The sequence below is a fragment of the Canis lupus genome, chromosome 31 (genome assembly GCF_011100685.1).
Source record: "Canis lupus familiaris isolate Mischka breed German Shepherd chromosome 31, alternate assembly UU_Cfam_GSD_1.0, whole genome shotgun sequence".
Taxonomy (NCBI): Eukaryota; Metazoa; Chordata; class Mammalia; order Carnivora; family Canidae; genus Canis; species Canis lupus.
This window is the reverse complement of record NC_049252.1, coordinates 32,272,868-32,297,618: the sequence shown is the minus strand read 5'-3', so window position 1 is coordinate 32,297,618 and position 24,751 is coordinate 32,272,868. Positions and strand designations below refer to the sequence as shown.

Below are 24,751 nucleotides of genomic sequence, written 5' to 3'. Positions count from 1 at the left end.
GCACTGGTATAAATCCCCTGTCTTCTGTAACCTGTGTATATGTATTAAAAAAAAAAGACATCTATATTAGAGGATTATACATTCTCTCTTCGTTATCTCTTTCAACTGGATTCCAATGAAGACAACCACTGGAACAAATAAATGAAATTAGAAGATAATGCACCAGCTGCCCAAGGCTTTCGATCTTGTTCCTCAGATTAAACAGGGGGATCACAGACATACCTCTGGAGCCAAGTGACACACATGATACTGCCCAATGAAGGCTTCTCCACCATACAAAAAAAAAATTTCTGAATTATTCCTAAAGCCTGATCTGGTTGACAACAGGCAAGACAAAAACAAACCCAATACTCAGCTTCCTAGGACAGGATTTCAGGATCCACTTGGCACCATGAAGCAAGGTGACCATGGAGCAGAAATGGAGCAGTCAAAACACCAAAATCACACAATTAAGACAACAATTTTGAATATAGAGGACATATAAGAAATTGGATAAGAAGGTAATTTTTACTGAGTAACAATGGTTTTCCTGTGCTCAATAGGAGTATGTGCTATGTGCTTAGCATTTTATAAAATATCAGTAATCTCTTCCAAAGTTGGCCACCGCTGCCTATGAGGCCAAACTGATGAGCTAATTCTGAGTACCTTGCTTTTCTTATATACCTCTCACAAGAGAAATTACTATTTCAGGAGCCTCTGTATATATAAAACAGATGTATTCTGCCCACAAACAACTGGCCTTTCCACCAGACTACATTCCATTGTTTCAAATGCACCTTGTACAGAGCAAGCGCTCAAACTATATGAGAAGAACAAACTAAATCCTACAAACTAAGCAACATTCCCTTTGCTAACTTTCACTGTGATTTCATGTTAGGTATCCAAAAAGCTTCTGTATTTCAATACTGTGCTGCTATAAGCACAAATTCACAATTAGGAAATAACTTTTTTAAACAGTGGCTGGCCCCTAAGCTGAAGTTTAACATCTTCTCCGTTTCCTGCTTGTCATCATAAAGGCAGGAAAATGTAGAGGAACAGAGCAAGCTCCCTTCTTCCCTTCCACAGCAGGAAGAAAACCTACAGTATTGAAGAAAACCCAGGAAGGAGTTCCTCAGGCTGCTGGGGGCAAGGCCCCTCCTCTGCTCCCAGCCCTCTGGCTCCCCAAGTGTCCTCAAAGCAAAATGGCAAGCTGATGAGCCATCCTCCTGCTGCCTCAGCTATCTGGCTCTGGGGCTAGAAAAACCCACATCCTCAATGCTCACAGTTCTTGGGACTGTTCTGGGTGAAGACAGATCACAAAATGAAGAAAAGCATATAGTCTGCATCCTGTGCTTAATAAGTCAGTTATGAGAGCTAAAACAAATCTTTTATTTTCTTGAAGATTCCATAGTGTAACCTTCAGAACTTACACTAGATTTTAGATTTAAAAACTGTTTTCTAGCTTAATAATACCTACTCTATCCATTTTATATATATATATATATATATATATATCTCCTAATTTCATATATAATGAAGAATGAACAACACTATATTCTGCCTTTCTTGCTACTTTAAGAGCTACTGATACAGCTGAAAACCACAGACAGCACACATCCAGAGTATTGGATCTAAGAACTATAGAAGGTACTGTGAAAATGGACTTAGCATTCCTAACATCAAGCATACTTTTCTACAATTACTTCTACTATATTTCTCTTGCTTCCTCAATTTATCTTTTGAACAAGACTGTGCTTAAAAACTTGTATGAGGGATGCCTGGGTGGCTCAGCAGTTTAGTATCTGCTTTTGGCTCAGGGTATGGCCCCGGCGTCCCAGGATTGAGTCCTGCATCGGACTCCCCTCAAGAAGCCTCTGCCTGTGTCTCTGCCCCTCTCTCTGTGCCTCTCATGAATAAAATCTTTAAAAAAAAAAAAAAACTTTTATGAAACACATCACTAATATAACCAGAAATAAAATGTTAAAGTTATTAGCTCATTTCAATTACTTGTTCAATAAACCTTTTTAAAAAAATACTGATAGGGTAATTAATAAGAAACCATTGAAATCAAATAATAAAATTATAGACGTTTACAACTAGACTTAAGTTTAGAGACGTTTAGGATTGGGCAAGGGGTTATAGTCTAAGGCCCCAGTCTTACATTCGAGGAACAGAGAGAAGAATGGCCCATGTGACCTGACTCACCTCATACAACTACACCATGAGTCAAGACCTTGGGCCCATGTCTTATGACTCGTAGACCATGCCGCATCAGCACACAGTTTTAGTGTTTTACTTCAGTTATAAGAAAAACTTCTTCTAATTTGCCTCATCAGGTTCAGAAACTTCTGGGGCTGATAGAAATATCTCGCTGAATACTGTTACTTAAAAGACATTCTTTTTACATCATATGAGTCTTTAAAAATATTTTATAACTTAAAATGGAAATACTAAATGAATTATTTATTTTAAAATTACCCACCAAATAAGACACTAGTTGTATCTAAAAACAGGCACTGTGCTGACTTACCTACTACAATAATAGAACCACAAAAATAACTATAAAGGACTGGACTTTTTTCTAGCCCTCCTCAGACACCAGGTGTTATAGAAGAGCACTGTGTCTAAAAAGAAAGAACCTGGGCTGGATCCCCAAGTCTATTTGCTTCAATACTTGTAGAAGTCACAGATGGGAGCTTAGTCCATTTAGCTGTAAAATATTAAAAACAGGTACCCTGCCTAATAGGTTGCTTTTTGAACAATTGAGAAAATGAATTCAAACATATTGTCGCTTAAAAGTACAGTTGACCCTTGAACAATGAGAGAGTTAGGAACACCAACGCTTGGCCTTGTGCAATTGAAAATCCATGCGTTAACTTCTGACTCTCCAAAAACTTAGTTACTAATAGCTTACTACTGACCAGAAGCCTTGCCAATAAACAGCTGATTAACACATATTGTGTATAATATACACTTTATTCTTACAATAAAGTAAGCTAGAGAATGGAAACTATTAACTAAGAAAAGCATAAGGAAGAAAAATACAGTACAGCAATAAGTGGGTTGGCTCAATTTAAACTCACGTTGTTCAAGGGTCAACTGTAGAATGCAAATGATTCATTATGCTATTATTACTTTTTGTATGTCCAAAGAACTTTCTTCTGATACACGCACTCTAGCTTTGAACATTCGGATCAACTGCTCCAATTCTCAAACATACAACTTCCCAATTTACTACATAAAACAAATTCTTAAAATCTTGCCATAATTCAACTTACTATTAACTATGAATGTTATTCACACACACTACATACATTTTATAAATCGTAAAGCCAGCCCAACTATTGACAAAAATCTTATTATAATATATACAAGGGTGCCCCCAATCATGTTACTTTACTAGAGCCAACTGCTCATTAAAACCACGTACTATTGAATTAGAAATAAAAGACCTTAAAAAAAAAGACCTTTCCTTCAAATAATCCAGCATAAGAAATACATTGAAATTTTCCAAGTTTATGATCACTTAATACATTAAATGACCTAAAGAAAACAGTGGCAACCCCAATTCCTAAGTGCATGGAAAAAATCCTTAGCGTTCATCATACCCTCGTTATTTCATTGGGGAAAGAAATTATATTACAACTACAGTTAATTAAAAAAAAAAAAAATCTCCCAAACCAAGAATCAATGTAGCAAATACTGTTAATTCATGAAATATCAATGAATGCACATGTACACACACACGTATGCATAGTGACAAATTTGTGAATTTATTCTGCCAACTATCCACTTTTTAAAAAAACAGCTGAATCTCTAACCTGAATATTAAAATGACCAGCAAAGTTAATTTGCATTACAGTTTTTTCTTTTTCATTTTAAGAAGCTTCATACTATGATAAATGTGCACTAAAATCGTTTATAACATCATAAAATCAGCTCTGTAAGTTTGTGATAATGGAATCTGACTTGTTTTCCTAGAACTTACATTTTTCTACTTACTCACTTTTCCATAAAAATAAGCTTTCAGTTTCTTTATTTTAACTAATATTCTTTTAAAAATAACTTCTCTCCTCCCTATTACAGAATGAGAGAATGTTATGGTTTATGAGTGTTTTTAATTAAGTGGGACACACATAGAAAAAAGAAAAAGCCAACAAACTTTTAATGCATACTTCTTTTTTTTTTTTTAATGCATACTTCTTAACATCATCTCTCATCAATCTAGAATCTCATGTGGCATGTAAAATTAAAAACCATTCAACGATTTTTGACTATTTACTGTTCTCTCATTTTAAGGAAGAAACTACCACTCCAACAAAAATCATCTCTGATACAGCGTGAACTTACCTGGTTAGTTAGAGGTTGCTGAATCTGGTCAGAATAAGATAAGGCAGAAACCTGTTGGTCATTTATGTTTGGCTGGCGACGGTCACTGTACTGATGTGAATGGGGCATCTGTCCAGCCATCTGAAGGCCAGCAGCATGGAATGAAAATGACGGTGCAAGCCGAACAGATGAAGGTTTGCATGCTGAAGTCTCTCCTCCTACAAGATAACAAGTGAGATTGAAAGGATGTATTTATATCTTAACGCCTGCATCTTTTGACCTGATAGTTCCCTCCATAAGGACCTTAGGATGTTCGATAACATTAAAAACTTTTAAACTACAAAGTGCAAACAAGAAACCACACTTGACACAACAGTTCTATGTTAAATGGTAAAAAATATAGATTTGAGCGTCCATACATCTGTAGTAAGAGGAAATCTTAAGTAAATCTTTTTGTAAACCAATAGGAATAACAATCATCAACAATACTTATTTTCACATGAGATTTTCGTCAATTGAGAACTATAAGTTGCACAAGTAATCTTTGATTTCTTGAGAAGGGCCTCTTCAATAGATCAGCTCCTTAGAAACCCATTCAGAGGAACACTGCTGAGATGCTGCTTTGCACCTGCCAGGTGTATGCAATCAATATTCCAGCAGCCCTCAAACCAAGTAAAAGATGTGTCCTAACAGTGCTCACCAATGACACCGGTACATAAAAGTTGAGCATACAAACACACAGACACAAATTCACAGGATTCTGTATTCCTCCAAACTCTTCTGACGCAGAGCACCCAGACCTGGCAAGCTCACCGAAAGTGTATTGAACAGACAATAAATATTCCATTGGGAGGCTGGGACCACAGTCATGATTTTCACTGTATAGACATGGAAAATCAACCACTGGATCCATAGAAGTTTTTGATAATTAATAAAAGTTAATTCTTCCTTTAAAAAGGTAAGAAAAAAGACCTTTCTTCTTAAATTTAATGATACTTATAATCACAGACTAAACCCAAAGACAAAGGGCCAAACCCTAGCCAATGAACTGGGGACCCAGAATTCTTGTGCTTGTCTTCCTGAATAAACCAGCTGACTCCAAGCATGCAACAGACCATACTGTTCAGCACCAGGGTACTTTTACTAAAGTACTATTTCTGAGACATCAAGAATCGTGGCCCAACGGTAAAAGAGCACAGATGCTCAGTCAGACTGCTGTAGTTTGAAATTTCAGCTCCACACTTACCAACTGCGTGACCTTGCATACTTAGTTTCCTAAAAAGTGATAGTAATATCTACCTCAAGAGCCCATGGTGAAAGTTAAGTACTTTCATATGTGTAAAATACTTAGAATAGCTCTGGCAATTAATAAATGGCCCAACACTGGCTGCAATTACTGTATTGTGATGTACAGTAAAGGACGATGGGGATAGTATTCATTTTTGTGGAGCAATCTCTCCTTGAATGCCACATAGACTCTCCAAACTGAAGAGAACAAAGCTCAATTCTCTCAAAAATACAAAGTCCACTTCTATTTTCCACCACAAAAAATGATACCATCTTCCAACCCAGTCAACCAGAATCGAAGCTCCTGGAGTCAAGTGAGAGTTCTTTTCCTCCATAGACTAATCTCATGCAAACAGCTGCCAAATCTTGCTGGTTCCACCTCCTACAGAACACTCAAATACAATCTCTTTCCATCTCCACTAACCCATCTCACTTAGAGGACTAAAACAGATTCCTAATAGCTCTTTTTGTCTTTATTCTGCCCATTTGCAACTCTGATTTCTTCAAGAAGATACCAGAATGACTTTTCTAAAGTGCACATCTCAAAGCCTCCACCTCTATAGAAACATGAATATAACCTGCCTTGGCACTGCCTTCAGACTTAGCTTCTGTCTCCCTCCATTACAGCACCAAGTCCTGAACGGACCCACAGTACAGGATTAAGAAATATTTGCTAAGTAAAAGGACAGTGTACTATCATGATAGATGGGGTAATTTTCTAAACATTACATTACTCATACTAAAAAAGTACAGTTTATTCAATTATATAGAACAAGTTTTTGTTCAGTTTAAAAAAAACTGGGAGTTTATCATAAGGATATAATCGAGGACATGCACAAAGACAATCAGGGAGTGTTTATTCTGGTATTGTCTGCAACAGCCAAAAAAAAAAAAAAAAAAAAGAAACTTAAATGTAAAGTAATGGAGGGAAATGGGCTTTACATTTAAATGTTAAACACACACACACACACACAAAATAAATAAATAAATAAATAAATAAATAAAATAAACACACATACACACACACACACCCGGGAAGGTATATAAATAAATAAATTTAGACATATACAAAACAGATTGAGTTCTTTGACACATAAATATGTCTTATAAACAAACAATAAAAACACTAAGGCCCTGAATGGCAAATTACTTAACCACTTTATGTCTTGGTTTCCCTATCTATGAAGCAGAGTTATTATCACACTAACACATCCCTTGGGTTTATTATGATTTTTTAAAAATAAGACACTATAAGTAAGCCATGAATAATGGATCCTGGTACTTTCAATCGATACCCAAATCCTCTACCCCAAAGGGGTATCTTGACCTCCAAAACCAGATCAGTCATAACTTTATATAAATGGGTCTGTTCACTTCATGTTATGTTTATAAGCTGTGGTCTATTCATTATGTTATCCCATCGTGTGAACATGTGATGATTTACTTATCTTTTCGACTTTTGATTGACATTTGGATTATTTCCTAGTTTAGAGCTATTATAAATAATGCCACTAGGAAGAGTCTTACTGTCTTTTGGTATACCAGAGATGCTGTTCAGCTGGGGTTTTTTTTTTTTTTCTGGTTTTTTTTTAATTGCTGCTTTTCCCCTAGCAGTTTATGAAGTCTCCTCTGCTCCATTCCTTCACTAACTTGGAATCATCAGTCTTTCTAATTTTCAGCCATTACCAGAGGTATGTAATGGTACTTCACTAAGAGCTGAACTTGTATTTTCCTGGCAACTATAAGCATCTTTTCATTTATTTAAGGCCAGTTAAACATCCACGTCTGTGAGACGCCCATTCAGGTTGATTTTCCATTTTTCTATCAATAAAGTCTTTTTCTTACACATCTAGAAAACTTCAAACATTCCATTTGTAACATATTTGGGGTATAAACCCTTTATTGGTTGTAAGTGGTTTGCGCTGTCACTCCCTTAATGGTGTTTTTTAATGAGCACAATCTCTTAATTTTATTACCTTTTATTTTAGAATTAGTATTTTTGGTGTCCGTTTAAGAAATGTTCCCTGTAACCAAAGTCATAAGAAATTCTCCCTTAGCTTCTAGAAGCTGAGTTTCACCATTCACATCTAGATAGGCAATTCCCTTGGATTTGATTTCTGTGTATGTGTACTAGAGGACAAGTTCCACCCACCCCCAACCCTAAATGGACATTCGACTGAGGACCAATTATTAAAAAGGCAAACTTTCCGTGATGCTTTTATCATAAATGACATGCCTATATCTGCTTGGATCTGGTTTTGGATTCTTTATTCTGTTCTAATGGGCACAGGCCTACCTAGATTTCTTAGAACTTTGTGTAAGAACCAGCTTTACAAGTTTAAATTAACATCCAGTAGAGAATTCTGTACTTCCCCAAGAATGGTTTGGTTATTCTTAACCCTTTCCGTGTCCATGTATGTTTTAGAATTAGCTCATCAAAATCACAAAACAAATAAACCTATGTTGGCACTGTGATCGATACTGTACACTGTCAGGGCACCTGCGCAGCTCGTTGGTTGAATGTCTGCCTTTGACTCAGATTGAGATCCTGGGATTGGGTTGTGAGTCAGGCTCCCTGCAAGGAGTCTGCTTCTCCCTCTGCCTATGTCTCTCTGCCTTTTCTCTGTGTGTCTTTCATGAATAAAGAAATAAAATCTTTTTTAAAAATAATGAAATTGCAACAGAATTTTTTGCAATGATGAATTTATCAGCATTGTCTAATAAGTAGGTAATAGCGCTGCTGGGCATTTGGAAGTTTTTTTTTCCTTCCTAATCCTTATTCTTCTTCTCACCTTATTCTACTACTTGCTGTTGTCCCTCTAAAACAGAAATGATCAGAAGAGGAGACACAGGTACCACTCTTACTCCCAAACTCAGAAAGTAAGCTTTTAGCACTTCTCTAATATTGTGGTTGCTATAGGTTTTTAACTGATAATCATTATCATATGAATCCAGTTCCTTTCTAGTCCTAGTCTGCTAAAACCTCTTCCTCACAAATGGATGCAGAATTTTATTAAATGCTTTTTCTGCATCCAGTGAAACGGCATCAGTTTTCTCATCTATTCTGTTAACATGGTGAAAACACACTGACTGATTGTTGAATGTTAAATCGACTTTGCATTTCCTGCAACACAGTTGGGTCATGATTATCCTTTTGTGATAGATTCACTGATGAAATCATCTGGTCTTGGAATTTTCTTTGAGGGTAGTTAAAAATTAATAAAAAAGTGATCTTTAATAGAACTACTCAAATTTGTATTTCCTGGAGTGTCTGTTTTGATAAGCTGTATTTTTCTAATACTGTGTCTCCATCTACACTTCAAACGCACTGGCATCAAGCTCTTCATTATACCCTCTAAGCTTCCCTATCAATGTAAGTGTAATTGTAGTAATATCCCTTCAATTCAGCTCTGGTTAATGAGGCCTTCTCCTACCTTGTGATCAGTTTAATCAAAGGTTTACTAATTTTATTAAATATCCTCTCTTATGTGGGTTTTCTATTTCTGCTCTCATCTTGTTCTGTCAGTTAGCAAGAGAGGTGTCTGAAAAATATTCTATTTAAGTATGTTATCAGATTACATAGAGTTGTTCTACCTTCTTGAGGTAGAACATAACAGCCCTTCTTTATTCCAAATAATGCTTCCCCTTGTCTGATAGTAGTATGATCACACCATGCTTTCTCTTTGTGTGGTATATCTTTTGTCCACCCTTACTGTCAACTCCCCGTTCCCTTATATTTCAGGTTTGTCTCTTGTAAGCAGTATGTAGTTGGGTTTAATTTACAAATGTATACTAATAACCATTCTATTTATTCCAACTGTTTCGTGTTTCTTTCTTACATTCTGCTGGGCTGAAATGTCTGTACCTCCCCAACACACAAATCATTTTATTTATTATATACATTACAATATAATTATCTTTGACTCATCAAAATGTAATTATTGTATATTATTATACTATTATTGACTTGGGTATGTACACATACACACAAACACATGCAATCACAAGACATCAACTAATCATGTAGCATAGATAGATTTAGACTCAAGTAAACATGTGGAGGAAGGGAGGGATAATTTTGTGATATCTAGATAGCTATGAAAGAAATACAAAGAAATGGCTAGCTGCTGCTTTTTATTGTGCTAACTATCCTCCTAAAATATGTGTTTTATTTTCTGAATCTAGATGCAATTACATGCATTAAATTCAACTCAACCTCTCAAGCACTGAGAGGTTTTACTATGGCATTGTTTGGAGGTGACAATGCCACCCATCTGTAATAGTACCTCACAAACTTTAATGTGCTTACAAATTGCCTCTGAATCCTGTTAAAAATGCAGATTCTGATTCAATACACTGAGAATAGGGCTTGAGAGTCTACGTTTCTAACAAGCCACCAGCTCATGCCAATGTTGCTTCAAATAGCATCTAAAAACCAATGTAATTATTTACCTTAATAAAAGAAAGCTATTTTCCAACTAATCCAAGTGCCAGATGATCCAAACGTAAGCTTTAATTCTGACTACCCAATACGCCACAGGGCAGTTTTCTCCCCAATAGATGTGCCTTCCTAGTTAGATATTTTGGGTTTTTTATTATTATTAAAACATTAATATACATTCCTGTGCAGAAGGGTGGTATGTTAGGTGACAAAGATCCAATGTTCCTCTTAAATTTTACTGTAGGTAATGTGAACGCAAATTAACAAGAAATAACTTTGGTTTCTGCTTGTGAAACTTTTTTAAAGCTATTTACTATACCATCTATCACAACTCCTTAGTAACATTACCAGTTGTGGGGTTGTATACAGGTGTGTTTGCCACATGCTGTCTCCTTCCTCAGCTCAACTGCTGTTTGTGAAATGCAGAAAGATACTCAAGTTTAATTTCCTCCCATAAAGCCAAGAAGTTTTTAAATTATCCATTCATTCATTCCTTCCTATGGTAAAACTCTAGTATGAGAGGCAACCAGTATGAGAATTTCTTGTCAGCCCAATTTTATCTTAGGCCCATCACCAAAGCTTTTATTTCTAATGTTTCCATCTTCCCTTTCAGTTCAAATGATATTAAGAACAAGGACTCAGTTCATCCTATGATGTTAATAAAGTACTAGGTTGAACTGTAGGAAACTGCTAATATTAGACCTCCTTTGACCTACAAAACAGCAATTTCGGGCAGCCCCAGTGGCTCAGCGGTTTAGCACCACCTTCAGCCCAGGGTGTGATCCCGGAGACACAGGATCAAGTCCCACGTCGGGCTCCCTGCATGGAGCCTGCTTCTCCCTCTGCCTGTGTCTCTGCCTCTCTCTCTCTGCGTGTCTCTCATGAATAAATAAACAATCTTAAAAAAAAAAAAAAAAGCAATTTCATATCGTTTAACCTGACATCTACACCATACTATATATAATCTTTGTCCAACTTAAACTAAAATTTAGCTCTAATATTTTAGCTCAAAAATGCATCAATATACATGCTGCAATATCAAGTCTTATAATTTAATGATCATCTTATAACATTTAATTCAAAAGTATAGGGATCCCTGGGTGGCGCAGCGGTTTGGCGCCTGCCTTTGGCCCAGGGCGCGATCCTGGAGACCCAGGATCGAATCCCACATCGGGCTCCCGGTGCATGGAGCCTGCTTCTCCCTCTGCCTGTGTCTCTGCCTTTCTCTCTCTCTGTTAACTATCATAAATAAAAAAAAAAAACAAAAAAAAAAACAAGGGGACAGCGGGCGGCCTGCATGCCTCCCCTCCTCCAAGTCCCCTTCAACAAGTATTTATTGAGCAAAAAAAAAAAAAAAAAAAAAAAAAAAAAAAAAAAAACAAAAAACAAAAGTATCTTCATAATCATTATTTGGAGTTCACTACCAAAATAATCGTTTATTTTATTTATTTTTTTTTAAAGATTTTATTTATTTATTCATGATAGTCACACAGAGAGAGACAGAGAGGCAGAGACACAGGCAGAGGGAGAAGCAGGCTCCATGCAGGGAGCCCGACGTGGGATTCGATCCCCGGTCTCCAGGATCGCGCCCCGGGCCAAAGGCAGGCGCCAAACCACTGCGCCACCCAGGGATCCCACCAAAATAATAGTTTAAATGGCTGCCAAATAGTGTAAAAGACAAAGTATGCAAGTAGGTTCCTATGTGCATTTTTTTAATATCCTTCTAAATGATCTGGATCTTTTTTTTTTTTTTTACCATGAACATGTTTCTAAAATCTCAAAAATTTTGTTGACAAATAGTTTACAAAAAAAGAAAAAAAGAAACAATGAAGTTGCTTTCACATTCCACTCAAGTTACGATGTTTCAGCAAAAACCTGTAATAACCAGTGACCATCATAACACTAGTAAAGATTAGCAAGTGATTCTACAGAGAAGCACTCCATGAACAGATCTGAGACTGGGAGATGGCAAGAGTCAAAAGGCAGAGGTAGACAGAGAGCAAAAACATCAAGCAGAAAAGCCTGAGAGCAGACCCTGAGTGGAAAAAAAAATAGCCATTTATTTTATCTCTGATGTAAGATCTACAAGTAACTCTATTTGTAGCTAACTTAAATTTCGCTTATTATTATGTTGAGAGAACCATCCTTGCAGTATTTTAATCCACATTTGATTTCAAACAGAAAGAACAATATTAAAGAACACAAATTAATTAAAATACTTTAATTAAAACTCTACCATCCAAAAGGTGTTATTAGGAAGCCACACTTCTGAGACAAACTCCCCTAAGAAAGGAAGGGAAGGAAAAGAAAAAAAAAAAAAAAAGGAAGGAAGGGAGGGCAAACAAGACTGTGGGGACAAATGTGCAACGTCACTAGCAACAAGACATGTCCGTCACAAAGGAGAAAATCGTCAAAGAATAGCCAAATGCACTTTAAATGAGGTTGGGAATACAGGCACAGGATTAAGAGGGTAACTGAACATAAGTCCCTGAAAAAAAGTTATGTTCACCAAGATATCATCAGTACCAAGAACAGTGCCTGGCATGTGGCCTGCATTCAATAAATATTTGTTCGATGAAACAATGAACTGAATACATCAGGAATATTTAGAATATGAAGAAATGGTTGAGAAAGGGAGGGAGAGAGCTAAAGGGGATAAAGATGAAAAGTATTTTTACAATGAGGGGCACATAAGTCAGAAATAAAAAACAGTCTAATCATAGCACAGGCTAGAGCTACTGCTTGACAGTCAATTTCTTACTCATTTTTATATCCAAAGCACACAGCAAGGCTACTACAGTAGGCCTTCCTACTACAAGGCTCCACAGTAGGTGTTAAATAAATACAGATTAATGTCAAACTATATTAGGGCTCTGTCAATTATCTAATGATAAGGACAAATAAATTGTTTCCTAATATCCTCTCAAGTTAGTGGCCAGTCTTTGTCATGACAGAATGTGCGTATGCACACACAGTTTGTTTTAACCAACTAGCCAAGACAACATATTCAGTTGTCTACAAACACAATGAAATTGCTCATGTAAGATCTAAATAAATATCCAGGTTTTTCAGTCTGAAACATTTTAATTAAATTTGTACATTAAATTTTGAATAACAACAGTGGGACAGGGATAAAAACATATCTCTTTAAAAGCCTCTAACATCAGACTTCCACTTCTGAGTGCCTTGTCACTGAACAACCTCACTCACCATGAACAGCTATAAAACTGGTCAGATGTTAAGAAATGACTGTTTTCAGACACTGGGCAACAGGCAGTGCAGAGCTGTGATCACTGAGAAGGAGGAAACAAACCTGGTGAGGCCTGGCTTTCTATCTGAGGAAAATTTCCAGGGTACAACGGAGGGAGCTGGAGCCCAAATACAACGGTAGTGGTCTTGCTAAGTGAGGAAGACGGAAATCCGAGTTCAAGGCTATGGAGCTGACAGGAATTTGTGAGACAGGTCACAGAAAGAAGGGAGCTCTACAGAGAAGGAGCTCCACTGATCTACATCTAGAAATCCCCTAGATTCCGTGGCCAATCACTCAGCTGCCCAAGCGCCAGGTGCAGGTGTGTTAGACGAAGTAGAAACAACTGCCAAGGAGCTAGGAGGTGAGCAGCTACTAGAACTCGCACACGACTGGGAAACTGTAAGCGTTCCTATCAGCTGGAGTGGAAAAACCCTGAAAACACCACAGACATTCAACATAGACCCCAAAAAATCCACAGAGCAGGAGCAGAGCTGTCCTGGCCCTACAATAAAGGCTGCCTTCTGCCTGTCCCAACAGACACTGAAACATACCTCAAAGGATCAAGATGATGTGCAGTCTGCCAAAACAAAATTCAACACTTTTCAAAGGACAACAAAACCCAGATGCTCAACTACCTCGCATTCCTAATGTATCCAATCAAAAATCACTAGGCATGGGCGCCTGGCTGGCTCCATTGGTACAGTGTACGACTCAATCTCAGGGTCATGAGTTCAAGACCCATATTCAGTATGGAGCCTACTTTAAAACAAAAAACACTAGTCACACAAAGCAGGAAAATGTTGCTTATATTCAGGAGGGAAAGAAATCCATCTAAAGATCCAGAAATGATAGAAATTATGAAGTTAGCAGAGAAAAAATAGGCATTGCAAGGTTTTAAAATATAAAAAAAATAAACAAAATAAGAAAAAACAGTGTAACTTTTTAAAAATTTATTTAAGTAATCTCTATACCCAACAGGGGTTCCAACTCACAACCCCAAGTTCAAGAATCACATGCTCCTCCAACTGAGCCAGCCAGGTGCCCCAAAATAGCAAATCTTAATAGATAAATAAAAACTATAAAGAAACTAAATGGTAATTCTAGAAATGAAAATAACTGAAAATAGGGGTATCTGGCTGGCTCAGTCGGTGGAGCATGCAACTCTTGATCTCAGGGTCAGGAGTTCAGGCCCCATGTTGGGTTCAGAGAGGGAGAGAGCAGGAGGGAGGGAGGGGAGGGGGGAGGGAGAGAGAGAGAGATAGAGAGCAAGCTGAAATGAAAAATTCACTGAATGGATCAAATAGCAGATTAAACAGCAGAAGAAAAGACCAGTGAATGTAAGAACGCACTATAAATTAATCAAACTGAAAACAAGTATAAAATATAATGGGAAAAAATATAAACAAAGCCTCCAAAACCTTCATAACAAAATTAAGCTAAAATTCCTATTTAGAAAAGGCATCAAAGGGAAGAAGAGAGAAACTAGAGAAGGAAAATTTTCCAAATTCAACAAAAAGTATCAACCCACAGATCCAAACTCCACTAACCCAAGCAGTGTAATAACACACACACACACACACACACACACACACACACAACTGTTAAAAAACACGATGAAGGCAAAAACTGTAAAAGCAGCCAGAAAGAGGGAAAAATACACATTTACATACAGGAACACCACTGATTTATCAAAAGCCACATACTCCGGAAAAAGAAAAAGCAACATCTTAAAATGATGAAAGAAAGACCTTTAACCCACAATTCTATATTCACTGAAACAAAACTTCAAAATGAAGGCAAAACACTTTCAGACAAATGAAAGTGAAAAATAAGGGAAATGATTCCAGACAGAAACTGAGATCTCTACAAAAGAATAAAGACCAACAGAAACGGTAGAAATGTAGATAAATAAAGACCTTTCTCATTAGTACTTTAAAGAGATAGCCCATAATTTAAAGCAAAAATTACAGCATATTGTAAAGTTTATAACACATACAAAGTCATACAGATGACAACCACAGCACCAGGGACAGGAGGGAGAAAATGGAAGCATACAACAGCATAACTTAATTAAAGTTGTGTGTGGTAAGCCCGCAAGCAACCACTAAGAAAGACCAGATGGATAGACAGATAACTAGAATACAGAAAATCTTACTTAATCCTACAGTAAATGGGTCCTTAACACTTTCAATTACAAAAAGCAAACCAAATTCTTACAGCTGAAATAAGAGGTTGACAACTTATTTTTAGTAATAGCATCTGGAACACAAAAGATTAAAATAATCACCCACGGTATAGCTGTTGCATTCCATAAATTATAATGTACACAGGATAACATGTAATATGGTTATATTTTTATGGCCCCCAACATTTTAAAATTATAAAGCATTTTTAAATAGTAAAAAATAAATAGGTAGATTATACCACTTGGTATCTTACAGGTTATCAGTAGTCATGATAAAATTCTAGGTAGAGAAATATTTTTTTCTTAGAGTATTCATAATATAAAAATGTTTCATCAGTAATAAACCCATTTATTATTTTTTTATTTTTATTTATTTATGATAGTCACACACACACACACACAGAGAGAGAGAGAGAGAGAGGCAGAGACATAGGCAGAGGGAGAAGCAGGCTCCATGCACCGGGAGCCTGACGTGGGACTCGATCCCGGGTCTCCAGGATCACACCCTGGGCCAAAGGCAGGTGCTAAACCGCTGCACCACCCAGGGATCCCCCAATAAACCCATTTAAATAGAATTTTTCCCCACTTCGTAGAAAACAAGGTGCAAGCAACCTTGATCCTTTAATTTCTAGGAAGGGCAGGGGTGCTTGAAACAAAAGACAGATATACAAAGATATACAGTATCTCTAGAGATACTTTAGAGGTGAGATTAAACTTTTTAAGAAATCAAGTCCAACCTCTTGAAGAAAATGAAGGATCAGTGATTCTCTAACTTGGCCTGGTAGCTAGTTAGTGGCTGGTGGTGGATTAGAAACCCAAGTTTACCTCCTAGTGCAATGACCCCGTGAATGAATCCTAAACCCCAACAGGGCCTCCCCTTTCATGCTTTGTTCACTACTGAATTCCCAGGACTTAGAACATTTAGTACTAGGCACACAGTAGAAGCTCTGTAACTGTTGCCTGACTAAATGAGTAGTATATGATGAGCAGAGACATTCAACAACTTACAAATGTGAACCTGCCATTTGTAAAGTGAATCTGTCATTAGAAGATTCAGAAATGCCAACACAAAACAGAAGATTATTAATATACTGCAATAAATTAGACATACAAGCTGCTGAATCTTAGGTATGATTACCTGATAAGAGATTGTAAATAACTGCGATAAAACTTCTGAAAAACTGAAAACAAGTACTTTAATAGAAAAAGCATAAATGAAAGAAAGCACTGTATTTATTAAATTAATTAATACAACAACTAAAATAATCGTCACTTGTACAAAGTGTTCACAAACTTGCTTTTGAGGCAAATACAATAAAAATGTTTTTTAAAAAAATGTTTAACTTCATGATTGTAGTCACATGATCCTAGCTGGCTTATAATGGTCTTAAATTTATATATTCTCTAACCCACCCCCCCCCCACACACACACAACAGTCTTTGGGGGGGACAAAAAAAGCACATTTGCTCCTAACAGAAGTTTAATTTTAGATGTTGTTTTACCGGACAGACCTGCAGAGGGGCAGAAAACGATGCCTTACATTCCAGCAGAATCCAGAGAACAGCAGATGAGCCAGGACCTGCTGAAGCAGTCTTTTCATATCAGTGTCTTAATACAAAAAGTGTATTGGTCACAGACACAGGACTTGACCTGCATGAGTTTCTTTCTAGCAGAGTATTAAAATTACATCATTTACTCAAGAGATAACTAACCAGGCTAAATGGAGACCAAGCCCCTAAGGAAAACATCTACAACCACAGTGAGAATAGCTGGAAGATCCACACAGGATGCGATGGTTGCTCCACCAGGCATCCAGATGAAGACCACAGAGTGACCAGTAAGTGGCCTCCCAACTAGCCCATGTGTCCAAACACCAGCCATTTCTCTAATGAGAGGAGGTGCCCTCTGACGGCAGCCACTCAGCCTTCAGCAAGTAGGAAGTCTAACTGTCATAAAAACAAGATTTCAAAAGTTTTACAAAAATGACATGTCATTCAAATAGATAAATCAGATTAGTTGTAATCAAGGAACTAATTCTTTCAAGCAAGCGAAGAAATCATCACTCAGATTACATGGTATGCCAGGTCCTGAGATTCCAGTGTCTTTCAACAAGAGAAATGAGGACAGCAACCATACAGCTCAACACTATCAGTCTTGATTTCAAAGCTGTCTCTTATACAAGTACCTGTCAGATGATGTCTCCTTATTTGTGGCTTAGCAAATCCAGTCACCTGAGATAGGATTAGCAGTAGCCAGCCTAACTGGCAGTAGCCTGACAAGAGCATTCAATGAATGCCACTTCCTGCTTTCAATCAGAAGGTGGGGTTTCCATTCACTTCTTCCCCCAAGTCAGTCATCTGTGAGACAGTTAAGGGAAAGCGCTGGAACAATCTAGACAGGATAAGTGCAGGTTTCAAGCTGTTCATAATCACCTTTGTGAAACCGTATGGTCCTAGGCCCTGCTTTCTATATCCCTACAGATTCCCTTCATAACATGCAAATAGCAAATTCATTTATAATACGGGAAAAACAAGAAATACATCTTAAACATTCAGCTTGCTATACAGAAAAACATTAGACTAGGATGTAAGACCTCCTCTCACTTGCCTTAGCACAAGCATTAAGTGCAGCATGGTGACAAATAAGTCCGTTTCCTCATACATGAAATGAGATGATTCATCATTTTATCCAATCACATAAATCTAAAGCATTCCCTCTCTTGTACAATGCCATGGATCTGAAATATTACACAGTTCGTTGCGAAAGGAAAGACTGTGCTCAAAAATCTGTTTAGAGACTGTTTAGAGCATAAAAGACACATTTTAAAGAATGTCGGTTATATTCTAACTCAATTCCTTTAAAAAAAAACTATACAAAAGCATAGTAAAATGCCACTTTTCTTAAGAAATGTTAAAATGTCATGTATACACACATGTATACAAATATATGTATATGTGCATATACATAAAACTTGAATTACCCAAAGAGATGCCCTCTCCCACCCTGTTCCAAGAGTTTTCTTCAGCTCTCCTGACCGTAACTTTGTCAAGGCCTGTATATGCACACTAAAGTTGACTTCCAAAAACCTGGAAGTACAGAAAGAAATTATATAGTGTAACACACCTAAAAGATGAAATATCATGAAACCAGTAAAAAGCTGAACACAGCCTGCTTAGCTGCCTTCCCCTCAAGGGGAGAAAGATTCGAACACAGAAAGAAAGCAGCAGCTAGGAAGACAACACAGGCAGAAATGTCACCTACCATAGACCGCCAATCACCTTCAACTATGCCACAACCATGGCATTTTAATAAATGTCTGAAGATGCACATAAGGTTTCTTTGGAAAGAAAGCTGCCTCAAACCTCCCCCCTGATCTTTACCTCTGCTTTCTTCCAAAGCAGGCAGAGCAATAGCAGCTGAGAGGGGAAAAAAAACAAAACAAAACAAAACAAAACAACTCAACACCTTAAAAAAAAGCTTCCCCCCTCTCCCGTCCTAAGCAGAAAAGAGAACCCTACACATACTCCCCCACTCTTTTTTAGTTCTAGCTAAACAGCTGTAACATATGAGGTATTTTTAAATCTAGTTAAGTACTTGGGTACCTATATTGAATTGCAGCATAATACTTAAAATTATCCAATGAGGCAATCATTTGGCTTTGTGATTCCAATTAAAACACTGTAAATTTACAAGGATTTTCCATTACAAAATGCCTAAAAGGCAAGATATTCATCTGACCAAAGACATTTTAAAAGTTAAGCACTGAGCAAATTGTCAACTGTTCAACAGAGGTTATAAAATTTAATAATATAAAAAAGTAACCCTTCATTAAAAGTGTATTTATGTAGCAAATAAACACATCATTTTAGAGCTCATAATTAGTTTTCCTTCTTCCATGTCTACTGTGCAAAAGTGCTTAAAACTTGTACCTGAGTTCTATGCCAAATGGAAATAGCATGGAACACCTTACTGTCCAAAGTATTATACAATATCCTTAATACATAAGAAAGCTCTCTACCAATACAAGTAAAAACACCAAGGTAGGCCCCTCCCTTCAGGGAAAAAAAAAAAAACTGGCAAAAGATGCATTTCTCACAAACCAGTAATAAGTATGGAAGAAAACTTTTAAACTCACTAGAACTCAAGTCAGTCAGTAAATAAGCAAGCAAAATTTTTCAGTAGTCTCAATAATAACTGTGTAAAGTAGGTTTCCATGACCTTTTACTAGTATACTTTGAGTAGTCACAATTAAAAGTAATCAAAGTAAAATTAATAATATTCACTGAACTTTTATTCCATGCCAAATATGGTCCTAGTACACCCTTGCACCCCTCAAGGGCTCTGTAAATGAGGTAGGTAGCATTAGTACAGCATCTGTTGTGTTTTACACAGAGAGATGCTCAAGTCAAGCAGCCAGAAAAGGGCCCCAAACTCGGTGGCCCCATGTTCCCAAGTTCATACAGCTGCTAAGTGGTTAGGAAAACCAGACTGGCCAGCTCCAAAGAAAACTCTTCCCCACTCTAAGCTGGGCCTCAAAGCCAGGAATGAGCGGGAGAGTGCTCAAGAGACATGAAAGACCCATGCTAAATAAAAGTTTGGGCGGCACAAACCCTGCAAAGGAGTAAAGATAAACTGAACGAGCAAAGAGAAGAGACAGGGGCTAGGAAACAGCACCCAGCTTGAGAGCGCCCCTTCCCAAATACACCCTGCACCAATTCAGGTGAAAACGGACGAGCTGTGGCAGAAGAGAGGGGGATTTAAAAAGAAGCCTAGGAAAAACGAGTAAACTTCACATCAAATTTTACAAAGAAGAAAAAGCAAGTTCTCTAAGTATCCATGACTTTTGTGAAGAGCTTGTGCAAATGTCCTGTGGAAGAAGACAAGAGTACGAAGTGGGCCCGACCTTGATTTGCAGCTTCATCTTGCGAAATTCCCTCTTCCTGAGCTCCAAGTTCTTGGAGGTGCCCCCATACTCTCAAGCACACTCCCTGCTCTGCTTCAGACATTACTGCCTTATTGCTGCACTTGATCATCTCACTTCTCTTCCCTGTAGCAGTTCAAAGTCCCCTCAAGTCTGGCTGGAGGACACAGAGGAGTAGGTTAAGGACAGAATGGCAAGCTGGGCCCAAGAGTCTTATTGGTAAACTAAGGAATTTGAGTTTTATAAAATACAGGGAAGGTGTGCCAGGAGTGACAGCTGTGGTTTTATTTCTAGCAACTAACACTCTAGAGTGTCTAGATTGAATTTTGCCATTTACTACTTAGCTACTATGTGACTTTGGATAGGTTAATAAAATCTGTGTGTCCCTTTCTATCTGCAGAACAGGTTAGTGATAGTATTTGCACCTCAAGATTATTATGAAAATTAAAGCTAACATTTAAAGTGGTATCTAGGACACAGTAAATGCTCAATAAATGCCCTATATTTAGGCTTATCATAATAGAAGTGATGTGTAATATGGATTGGAAAAGGGAGAGACGATGAGCAGAAATCAATCAGGGGCTTATTTCAATAGTTCAAGCAAAGGACAAAGATATTCTTTAGGAGGGCACTGTTAGAAAAGGAAGGACACATATGAACAGACATTGTGAAGTACAAGTAACTGGACCTGACCTCTTATCCAAATATGGAAGAGAGGACACAGCCTGATTCAAACATGACTCAGAGGTTTTGAGCCTAGGTGACTTGGAAAACGATGGTGACACTTAGAAAGTCAGGCAAGGGGACTAAGTTAATGAGGCTATCTCCTAAATGTATTATGATCTGAACTTCAAAGACTGACTTCTAGTATATCTCACCTTATCAAGCATATGACAGTTTCAAAATTTTATTTAAAAGAGAAAGGAAGGAGGGATCCCTGGGTGGCTCAGTGGTTTAGCGCCTGCCTTTGGCCCAGGGCATGATCCTGGAGTCCCCGGATCGAGTCCCGCGTCGGGCTCCCGGCGTGGAGCCTGCTTCTCCCTCCTCCTGTGTGTCTCTGCCTCTCTCTCTCTCTGTCTCTCTCATGAATAAATAAATAAAATCTTAAATAAATGGAAGGAAGGAAGGAAGGAAGGAAGGAAGGAAGGAAGGAAGGAAGGAAGGAAGGAAGGAAGGAAGGAAGGGAGGGAGGGAGGGAGGGAGGGACACGTGGGTGGCTCAGCAGTTGAGCATCTGCCTTTGCAAATTCCCGGGATCAAGTCCCACATCAGGTTCCTTCCATGAAGCCTGCTTCTCCTCCCTCTGCCTGTGTCTCTGCCTCTCTGTGTCTCTCATGAATAAATAAAATCTTAAAAGAGAGAGAGAGAGAGAGAGAGAGAGAGAAAGGAGAAAAAGTACAAAAGTCTTGAAGGAGAAGGAAAGAGTAAGAGAAAAAGAAAATTGGCCCTGGGTGCAGGCTGGGGTGCCGACCCAAGCTAGGAGCGCAGAGCCATGACAGCGGGGGTGGGGTGGGGGGTAGGGGTGTGTTTGTGTGTGTAACACCCCACATGTGGCAGGCCCTCTCCATTCCTTCCAGCAGAGATAGCTCCAACATACACCACTCTTTTCCTTCCCAGTCTCCAAAGAACTGTCCTGGGAGCCTCTCTTTCCAACAGAAGTGACTGACCTAACCTGCTCCAGATACCTGGGCAGGAAAAAAGGTCTAACATCCCTGAATGCCCATCCCCACAATCATTTCCAGCTCTGACATTACCATATATGCCCAAGTATCCCACCATCAGGAGTTTGTAAAGGAATCTCCCCTTCACCCAATGACAATCACATTACCTATCTATATACAAAGTGAGAAGCACCCATCTCAGTACTGGCAAGTCTACCTCTATCCTCAATACCAGTAACTTTGCGGTCACTGGATTTTCTTTCAAATCGTCTAGGTTCTAAGTTGTTTTGGATACCACATTTTTGAATCCCTCTAAGATGCCGTACAGGGACACTCTAACACTGACATAAAAAATTTTTAATAATTAGAACTGATATTTTCTGTTAATCCTATGTGTATGTTCTTAATTTCTACCTATTACAATACTGTTAAAAATCATCATTAAAAGTCTTACAACATCACACCTGAAAACATTGAGGTCATACCTCAAAAGTTGGTGTTATATTGCTCTGCCTCACTTTGTACAGATTCAATATAGCCAGTACCTCATAAGTACCTAAAACTACTATTCAAAGAGGTCCCACCATGCCTATGTCTCCTCAAACAGAAGTTTACCTCACATGAACAGCACATCCCATAACATTAGAGATTATGGTTAAAAAAAAAAAAAAGAGAGAGAAACTGTTTAAGAACTCAAAATATGCTAAGGATTGTGGGATAATTTGGGGGAAATAACTTCTTTATATTCAGACACATACAGTACATAATTTTATAGTGCCAAATACCATCAAAATACTAAATATTAGACTTGGTTAATTTTAAATAGACTATCTTTTTCTAGTTGAATGACACCAAAGTAAAAATGTTTATACATGCCAATAACACTTCTCCCCCTTCCCATCTAAAATATTTTATTTTCTTTTAAAAATTTTTTTCTAATTGATATATAAATGACATATTAGTTTCAGATGCACAATATAATGATTCAATCTTTTCTCTTTTTTAAGTCACTATGGAAACCACTTTTGAAACTTTTAAGATAACCCTCAACCATCTAATACCTATAATGAGGAAAAGGAATAGTATAACACAATTCAATTATAAGTTTACACTAAACAAACTGGATTTGCATCTTTTAAGATACAATCAAAAAATATACCTCCTCTTCAAAGGAGATGAGACAGCAAGACAACGTTCATACCCTACCTGGCCTACAGAATCCACTCCCAACCACTTCCTTGGAGGCCTTCCTCCACCAATTAACCCTTATGTCTTCTCTTACCTTCCACTTCTCTCTCCAGGTCTGTCAAACACAGAGATATGCTCTATTTCCTCATTGTAGAAACAAAAGCCTTCCTGCATTCTACATGCTCCTTTAACAACCAATCTATCTTCTTCTAACTTATTCATTCAACAAATATTTACTGGGCCCCTGCTGTGCTCTAGACCTGAGTTCTCCAATACAGTAGCCACTGGTCATGGGTGGCTAATGGAGCACTTGAAATGAGGCTAGCAGGAACTGATATGTAAGTGTAAAACACACACAGGATTTCAAGGACTTAGTACAAAAACAAACAAACAAAAACCAGACTGTAAAATATCTCATTAATAATTTTTAATTCTGAAATAATGTATTTTAAATATATTGGGAGAAATAACTAAAATTAATGTTACTGTTTGTATTTACTGTTTTTTAAACTGTGATTCCTAAAAACTTTTAAATTACCTAAGTGATTCAGTGCAGTCCTGGGCAAAGTTCACAGCATTAAAGACATACATATGAAGACAACGAGCAAAATCTCTGGCCTCGTGGTACTTTATTGCCAGTGATTGGGGGGGGGGGGGGGGGAGGAACCCTCAGACAATAAATAAGCAAATCTGATAATATAAGAAAATGTTTAGGAGGAACCCCAGAGCAGTGTGTGCCTCCTCCCCACGCCCTCCCTCCCTCACAACAGAGCTGGCAACTCGGCTTCCCCTCAAGTACAATTCGCCAGACTGGCAGTGACTGACCGGGACACGCACTATTCCAGATCCCTCAGCTGGAAGGCACAGCACGCTCTATTCGCCATGGCTGCCCAGGCTGGAGAGCAGGCACGAATGCCAAGTGCAACCCTCTTCTACAAATGGGGTCTCCTCCCCCATCCACTCAAGCTAGAAACCTCAGTCTTATTTACTCTCTCATTTCCACCTTCCTACACACACACACATGCACTCTCTCTCTCTCTCTCTCACTTACCATCTAACCACATTCTATATCTCCAGCCTCAGGAACGTCTCCCTAATCTGTTCACTTTCATACCCTGTCAAGGTCCTAATTCAGAAGAAAGTGATGAGGGAACTCTATAGTAACTGCTCCTTCTCTGGTCTCCATGCTTTCAGTTAATTTTCCCCAATGCTGTCAAATCTGCTACCTTTAAAAGTTTCAAAGTCATCAACACTGTAAAATACCAGAGCTTGCGGCCACCATCCTCTCCATCTAGCCCCTCCACACACAGCCTCTCTCTTGGGTGCACTTACGGTGCTGGCTCACAACTATCCCTGCCTGGAACAGTGTTCCTGTTCTCCTTTTTTCTGATCCTAGAATACTTGAACTCAAACTTCAAGACCCAGATCTAATGTCATCTTCTCTATCCAGGATCCCAGAGTGAACTACTCCCCTGCTTCATCCTTCCTTCCTCACTCTCCTGCTGTAAAC

At 38.0% G+C, this 24,751-nt stretch overlaps 1 protein-coding gene across 3 annotated transcripts in view; it reads right to left on the bottom strand.

Moving 5' to 3' along the window:
• DYRK1A (dual specificity tyrosine phosphorylation regulated kinase 1A) overlaps window positions 1–24,751 on the bottom strand; it is a 146,595-nt gene that overhangs the window by 35,078 nt on the left and 86,766 nt on the right. For all 3 annotated transcript variants that reach the window (XM_038581475.1, XM_038581476.1, XM_038581477.1), the window contains one exon: window positions 4,330–4,526. In XM_038581475.1, the coding sequence (XP_038437403.1) occupies window positions 4,330–4,526 (197 nt within the window). The remainder of the gene's footprint in view (window positions 1–4,329; window positions 4,527–24,751) is intronic.